This window comes from Podarcis melisellensis (genome assembly GCF_964234715.1).
Source record: "Podarcis melisellensis genome assembly, chromosome: 12".
Lineage (NCBI taxonomy): Eukaryota > Metazoa > Chordata > Lepidosauria > Squamata > Lacertidae > Podarcis > Podarcis melisellensis.
Genome location: NC_138544.1, coordinates 40,170,526 through 40,178,812, shown reverse-complemented (window position 1 = coordinate 40,178,812; position 8,287 = coordinate 40,170,526). Strand labels below are relative to the sequence as shown.

At 44.5% G+C, this 8,287-nt stretch overlaps 2 protein-coding genes across 2 annotated transcripts; both read left to right on the top strand.

Annotated features, from left to right (window-relative positions):
- Nucleotides 1–4,210: 4,210 nt before the first annotated feature.
- LOC309380854 (patched domain-containing protein 3-like) lies at nucleotides 4,211–6,235 on the top strand (the record flags this gene model as incomplete). Its single annotated transcript, XM_081930949.1, has 3 exons — nucleotides 4,211–5,106; nucleotides 5,761–5,862; nucleotides 6,215–6,235. Exons 1-3 carry the CDS (start codon nucleotides 4,381–4,383, stop codon nucleotides 6,233–6,235), a joined length of 849 nt encoding a protein of 282 aa, XP_081787075.1. The 5' UTR covers nucleotides 4,211–4,380.
- A 462-nt stretch (nucleotides 6,236–6,697) lies between these two features.
- LOC309380852 (patched domain-containing protein 3-like) lies at nucleotides 6,698–7,464 on the top strand (the record flags this gene model as incomplete). Its single annotated transcript, XM_081930947.1, is given in 2 exon segments — nucleotides 6,698–7,030; nucleotides 7,036–7,464. Coding segments are annotated over 2 exon segments (762 nt in total), but the record flags the coding sequence as incomplete, so codon positions are not given.
- Nucleotides 7,465–8,287: the final 823 nt, after the last annotated feature.

Here is an 8,287-nt window from a genome sequence, read left to right as displayed (position 1 = left end):
ATAAATCAAAGAGCGCCAGTGTCAAAGAGCGCCAGTGACAATCTGACATGTACGTTCCCAGCCCAAACCGTTACACCTGAGTCCACGCCAGGAACTCTTTCTGGCTTGGTGTGGCCTTCAGAAGGGGAAGGTAGTGTCTCTGCTCATAGACATGTGTCAGGCAGGCTTATGGAAGGCAAGCTTCTCATATCCACCCACAGGGATGGTATGGAGTGTGCTTCCTAGCCTACCTAATTCCTACCATGTGGATTCCTGAGCAGGTAGCCACTGCAGCCCATCAAAGGAGACGCTCGGCTGACCTAGCAACAGTTGCAGGCAGCTCCCAGCTCCCAAACTTGGGGCAATCATCAGTGGCCTCAAGAAAGGATAGTGGTCCATTTGGGACAGGCCTGGCGGCTGTCCAAAAACAAACAGGGGGGGAATGAAGGGACAGAATACCCAAATCCTGTCTGTGAAATCACCCCAGGCTTCAATAATCACACCAGGCCTCAAAACTGTCCAAAACTCCTTTTGTCTTCTAAAAATCCAAAACAGCTTTTCTCTGCTCTTCTCACAAGATGCTGTGGCAAAAGGCAAAATGTTACTTTCAAAGGCTAATGAATAGGCTCTGTTCATAGCAGGCCTGGGAAATGAATCTTATCTCATCCTAGTTGCAACTTCTTGGACATGCTTGGACATGCTGAACCACTCTCATTCCCCTTTCCTGGGAAGAGTCCAATAGTCCCAAGACAGCTTTCTGTTCATGCTCAGAGGAAGTCATGGGCAGGACTCCTGAGGGAGGAGAAAGGGGGAGGGAACTGGAAATGTGTATATATGCTTGTGCACATGACTGTGAACTCGTGCATGCTTTTTGTGAACTTTCACACTTGCTCCTTCTACCAGTTCATGAATGGTAGAAATAAAAACCTTTTTCTCCGAAACTATTCCTTGAGTGTTTCCCAGGCGCAATAAGATGCCACAAAGGGAGATGATTGAGGATTTTAAAAACTGAAGAAAAATAGACTCCAGCACTTATGTGAACCTTCATTTAAAGATTGTCAGAGACTTTTAGGCTAAAGATTTCAGGAAGATTTATTTTTCTGAACCGTTTTAAGGCTTTGGCTTTTATTTTTCTTCCACTGGATTTTGGCAAAAAAAAAAACCCTTTTTCCCCCTTTTCAGCTTTAGTGAGGCCTGCAGATTTTTCCATATGTGTTGAAAGTACATCATCTTAGAGAGTCCTAAACATGGTTTTTATTTAAAAAAAACAAGCACACAGAGAATTATAGTTGCTATTTAATTATCTTAACCAACTACAGGAGAAATATGGGACTGATTTTTGTCACTTGACATTTATTTTTCTACCTACTGTTCCATATCTTTTACAACTTCAAAGCATTGTGGAATTTATTGTTGGAGGAAGTGTTGTTGGCATCCATCTGTCTCCAGAGACTATCAAGTGCACCTCTGGGTCTGAAGTCACACCACCTAGTGATCTCCCCAGGGCGAATGCCTGGGCAGTGTGCATAGGGGCCCTGGACTGCCTAGGTGACAAGAATTAAATAGAATTAAATCTGGAGAATCAGTAAGAGCTATTGCTAATCAACATTTTATATTGATTGTTAGCGTATATGGTAACTAGGCAGATGCGGTTCATTTATATTTATAGCATGAAAGGCATATGATTTTAGTATGTCGAGCTGGGGCAGTCTGTTGCATAATAAGGAAATTTCCGTGGCTACATTTTCCAGCTGATGTGAAGCCAAGGAATGTTTGGAAATTTTGCTCTCCTCTGTGTCCCTACTTGCTTTCTTTAGCACATGAGAGAAAGATAATGCAGCGCCAGTTAAAATACACATTTATGTATTTACTTAGGTGATTTATATATCTCTCAATAAGTTTCTGGGTGGTGCTCCTGGATCACTCACATTTGTTCATCATTGTGCTGTTGTCATGATTCTTTGCAATATTTTAGGGGAAGTAGGTGGTACATGTAAAATTGTGTGATTCATACATTATGTCTATACATACATGATTCTCATTGAAATTTCGCCAGGACCTGGCGATTTCCCGTTTGTCATCTTTTTAATTACTTGGGCAATATCTTCTATTTCTATGTCGGCATTTAAATATTTATATTCTTCTTCTAATATTGACAGTAAATTATTCTGTAACAAATACTTTTTATTTTGTTTTAATCTTTAAACTCTGTTTTATACAGCTTTTTGTAGTAATTTATAAAACTTTGTTTAATTTTTTTCCGGGTCAGTAGTTTCTTCTCCTTGATCTATTTTGTTTATGATTCTATCTGTTTTTCTTTTATTAACCAAGCCAGCATCCTGCTGGCTTTATTGGCCAATTCAAAATATATTTTCTTTTATTTTACTTTCTACTTCCTTATTTTAATATGTTGGAAATATGTGATTGTAAGATTTTTATTTTTGGCTTATTTTTTCATTTTTGGGGTTTTTGATCAATTTATTTTGTCTCTTATCTGTCTTATTATTTCTTGAATATTATTTTGCTTTCTTTTATTTTTCCATGCCATTTATTTGTTGTATCCTGAAGCCCCTCATATAAACCTTACTTGTGTCCCAAATTACGTTTCACCCAAAAACCCTTCACTGTGGCATTGAACCGAACTTGCTTGGCAATCACATAATTATAATCATTTCTAGATTCATGAACTCTTGTGAATCTGCAGTTTCTCACCACAGTTTATTCCGAAACTGCTTCATTCAACCTCTGTGAAATCTTCTTAGTGCTAGCTTTAAAGAACAGTGCCTTTTTGGTCTTCTGCATCCTAGCTGGTCTTCAGCAAGCATTATATATATATATATGTTTGTGTGTGTGTGTGTGTGTGTGTGTGTGTGTGTGTGTGTGGCACACCCATCATTAATTTTTTTTATCAGAAGGCACTAAATACTATCAAAACAGCAGATGCAGCAGCAAGCAAGTTCCTTAAACAATCAGGTCATGTGCATAAGAAGTAAAAGTGAAAGTAAAATACATTTTTTTTATACTTGGGGTGTGTTCATATTCCTGCAATTAAGTTGTTGTTGTTGTTGTCGTCGTCCCCCCCCCCCCCCCGCCAGTGTGTTTCATGCCTATTTCTTCCTTAGACTGTTTTCATCAGGACAGCTTCATTACTGTCAGATTTGTTTCTGTTTGAGGGTGTTGATGGCAGGAGAGAGACAAATTAGGAGTGGCTTAAGGACTCCAGTCAGCAGTATTTTATAATGGAGTACAAAATACATAACATGTCATGGGAACATGAATTAAAAACTTTGCACTGGAAATGCGGCAAGTCTACAGTAAACAGAAGTGTGAACACAGTCTTTGAAAGATACACCAGCTTGCATAGTAAAATTATTGAAAGGACTGAAAGAATAACCCAACTTTCTCCCTGATCCAGCATTTCATTAGGCTGGAGCTCATCCAAATGATGATGAGTTAGCAAATAAAGGGAATCTGGCTAGTACTGTGATTGTGCCATGCAAACACAAAAAATGCAAATGCATTACTTGGCACCTTTATATTTTCAGCTTCTTTTTTCCATGGAAATGTTCCAGTCGTTAGGGTTGCAAACAGGCTTGAAAACGTGTGGATGATCTCTGGTGATGCCTCTAATGCCACAGGACTCTGAAGGGTGTGTATAGGTAGCAGGATTTTAAAGTCCTGAATAAGTACTTGCTCCTCCTTGTAAGCAGGAAAGCTTAGGTGAAGTGAGGAAAAATAAATTAACCAGTTCACACTGATCTGGAGTTGGGGGTGAAGAGGAAAGCGGCTAAGTTTGCTGAGAATAACAAATGGTTCCGGTTTGTAAAAATACAGTACATATGCACCTGTGTTCCTAAACTGTGGGGAACCAGTGGCCCTCCAGATGTTAGGACTCCCTCTCCAGAACGGCCAGTCATCAAGCACATCTGGAGATCCGCAGGTCGCCCACCCTTGCGGGGAAAAAGACTGTCGAGAAGAAGGAAATAACCAGTTAAACGGGCTACTGGTTAAAAGATCACTTTCATTGCATCTTGGCTAAAAAGGCACTGCACCCTCTCGTTCTGGATTTTCTCCGGAGTTTCCCTCAGACATAGCGGCCACATTGCAGCCAAAAAACCGGTGCCTTCGCTGAAGGGGTTTCCCCCCAGCATTCACCCCAACCGACTTCTGAGGCGGTTAGCGGATGGGCGTTTCCCGGACGGCAAACCTCCGCCCAGCGGCCATTTTTACCATCTTTTCCCGCTCAATTCCCCCTTTTCGAGATGTTTTAGAAACTCGTGCTAAGTGGGGCCGGGCTGCCCTACACCTGGCTTTCTCGGATAACGGTCTTAATTCCGTCCTGAGTCCGGCTCTCTTCGCCGCTGTGAGGAGAAATAGAAAAAGTTCCAGGGAAATGAGGCGATGGCGCCCCTCGACTGCCACACGGACTGCGTGGAGAGGCCCCTGTCGCGCGCGCTGCGGGCCCTGGGCGCCCAGGTGGGCGCGCACCCGTGGCCCTTCCTGCTCGTGCCTCTGGCGCTGACGGGCGGGCTGGGCGCCGGCTTCATGTTCCTGAGCAGCCTGGAGGACAACGACATCGAGGGCCAGTTCACGCCGCTCGGGGGCCCCGCCAAGGGCGAGCGGCGCTTCGTGCAGGCGCACTTCCCCACCGACGACGCGCGGCGCTTCTCCGCCGAGAGGCTGAGCACCGAGGGCTCCTTCGCCTCCCTCCTGGCCGTGGCCCGCGGCGGAGGCTCGCTCCTCACCCGGGAGGCCTTCGCCGAGCTGCTGGCGCTGGACCAGGCGGTGCGGGGGCTCCGCAGCCCCGACGGCGCCGCGCTCCCCTTCGCCCAGCTCTGCGCGCGGAGCAGCCCCGGCCACAACTGCAGCAGCGCCAACCCGCTGCTCAGCCTGGTGCAAGGCGACCCGGCCGGGATACAGGCGCTGCTGCCCGACCTCACTTTCCCGCTCTACGTCCCTCCGCTCACTGCCAACCCCCTATTCCTGCCCCCCTTTCTGGGAGGCCTCGACTTGGGCCCCGGGGATGGGCCGGCGCGCCCCGTCCGGGCAGCCAAAGCGATGCGCCTCTTCTACTACTTGCAGGAGCAGAACCTTGCTGCCACATACACCCAGACAACACCATTACTGGCCCCAACAACATCACACATACCATCTCAGGACTATTTAATTGCTCATCGTCTAACATTGTGTATGCCATCAAATGCCAACAGTGTCCCTCAGCTCTCTATATTGGACAAACAGGCCAGACCTTACGCCAAAGAATAAATGGACATAAATCGGACATCAGGAATCACAAAACAGAGAAACCAGTAGGAGAACACTTCAATCTCCCAGGACATTCTATACAAGATCTCAAAGTAGCTGTTTTACTACAAAGGAATTTCAGAAATAGACTGGAAAGAGAAACTGCTGAATTGCAACTTATCACCAAACTTGAAACCATGGAGAAACCTGGCCTGAACAAAGACATTGGATTCTTATCTCATTATACATGACAAAGCCACTTTTCACCTTCTCACCCCTTGCTTCTTCCTGTAATACCTATTGCAGTCGTTAAGAGTCCTCAACAGGCTCATCACAGCTATCTGCCTATCACCCATTCCCACCACCCTTCTGAGTAATACCCCTCCCCACCTTCTCACTATATAGAAGGGTCTGGTGACTTCTGTTTCAGTGTATCTGAAGAAGTGTGCATGCACACGAAAGCTCATACCAAGAACTAACTTAGTTGGTCTTTAAGGTGCTACTGGAAGGAAATTTTTTTGTTTTGACTACTTGCAGGAGGATGAGGCTTCTCGCAGAAACGACAGCGCGCTCTGGCTCCGGACGTTTCTGGAGCGCATCCCGGGCGTGCTGAAATCCTTGAACCTCGCAACCATCCAGGTAAGCGTCTCCTGGCACGATGGAGCCGCGATATGACTCTCTGTGTCTGCCTGATGCATGCTGCCATGCTTACTGGAGCGAACAGGATCTGAAGTCAAACCACTAGGGTCAGAGGTTCCCCATGCCTAACGCACCTGCATCAGCAAGTGGAGGCATTCAGTGGCGGCCAAACATTTAATTTTAGTAAGTAATTAGAAAACAAGCTATTGCAGCATCTCTGGCAACGCAAGAATGCCAAGGAGTGCCTCTTTCAAAATGATGCACATTATTACTATGCCTTGTGTCAATCTATAGGTTAAAAAAATGCATTTTATGCTTTTATGCTGTTTCCTGAATTACTTCTTTTGCACAGCTTGGACATGCTTGGATGTAAATCAGGGGCAGAAAACCTTGAGCCCATGGGCCAAATTTGGCCTGCCATGCTTCACCATTTGGCCCATAAGGCCATTTTACCCAAACCATACCCACCTGCCCTACGTCTGATGTCACATGTGATGCCAGGCACAGGGCAGGTAGAGATAGGGCTAGATCAGCTGCACATACAACCAATCCCAGCAGAAGGGACCACCCATCAGCTGATGCATTGGGACTTCAGTTCTGCTTGGGCACCATCTTCCCCCGTTCCCGTGGGCCAACTTTGACAGGACCACCTTATCTGTCAATTGCCTCTACGCACATGTCAAAGTTGGACCGTCGGATGGGGAGAGATCTGGTCAAAAAGGTTCCCCACCCTTGATATAAAATGATTAATAAATTATGTAGATAAATAAATGAATACTTAAATGATCCAGAGCCTAGGCCCAGCACATAATTTTTCATATAATTTGCATATGTAATTGATGACCGTAGGCTTTTCATTGACATTTTAGCCACCCTTTTTGGGATTAATCCAGACTTCAAGTGGGATGTTAATGTTATTGCTACAGAAATATTAGCATCACGTTTTTTCATACAGACAGTCAATGTTACTACTGCAGTGGATGAGAGGAGTCTTTTAAATGAGCTGAGAGGTCTTGCTAAGGACTGCAAGGTACCATTAATGGTTTATCATCCAGCTTTTATATACTTTGATCAATATCTTGTGATCACTCAGGACACGGTTCAAGCTATTGTGATTGCTGCTGGAGCCATGCTGCTCATTTCCTTACTACTCATTCCCAATCCTCTTTGTAGGTAACCTTTGCTATTGCCTCTGTTATTGTCGGTGTAGCTGGTTTCATGTCCTTCTGGAATGTGAATCTTGATTCCATATCCATGATCAACCTTGTAATTTGCATAGGGTTTTCAGTAGACTTCTCAGCCCATATTTCCTATGCTTTTGTTGCCAGTGAGAAACACAAAGTGAATGACAAGGCTGTGGATGCTTTGTACCACCTTGGCTACCCTGTTACGCAGGGAGCTATTTCCACTATCTTGGGAGTTATTGTACTCTCCATGGCATCCTCTTACATCTTCAGAACCTTTTTTAAGATAATGTTTCTGGTGATCTTGTTTGGGGCTGTTCACGGTCTCATTTTTATTCCTGTGTTCTTAACTTTCTTCGGCTTTTGTAGTAAAATGCCAAATAGACAGCTTCCAGTCAGTGCCCAGATTCTGACTTGATTTTAGGATGTAGGATGTTCAAAGCTGCTTGGAAATACTACCCATTGAAGTGGGAACCCCTCCTTCTTATCCCAGATCTTTAGGGGCCTACTAAGGTACAGGTAGTATATCTTATGTTCTCTGTTAAACCAAAGATGCTGTGATATTAGCACCCAAAATATACAATATAGCAAGTTTCGCTTGTGTCATATTTTCTTTTTTAAAAAAATTTTTAATGTATTTTTTTCAAGATTTCTTGGTTTACAAAAGTATGTGCAATGTCTCTTTTTTCAATTTACCTTTTCTACAGGTCAGTTTCATTTGTTGAGACATTAGTGTTACATTAGGAAGGAAAGGGAAGAAGAGGTGGAGGAGGCCACGGTGGGTGGGCAGGTTTCTATTTTACTAAATGTATGCGTGGGGTTTTGTGTCAGCGTCGTTTGTGCAGGTTCTCTTTGGTGGTGAGAGAAGTTGGGGTTGGCCTAGGGTGTGGTTGCTTGTTTGTGATTGCCTGTGGTGAACTTTGTTTTCATGTTTGAGTTTTTGAATCAGGATAGCCATAATCTATTGATGGATTCCTGTCATCTTGTTGGGCTGTGTATGTGATAAAGGGGAGCCATACCGGGGTGAAGGCATCTTCTTCTATTTGCCCCCATGTCAGTTTCAGTTTATTGGTTAATTTTTCTAGTAAGGCCGTTTCCCATACTATTTGGTACCATTGGTCCATGCTGACTCCTGACAGGCCTTTCCAGTGTCTGGTTATGTTTCTGGCTGCTGAGAGTAGGTGGGTTATGAGTTCTTTGTGATGTGAGTGGGCATTATTGTCTTGGAAGATGTTTAGTAG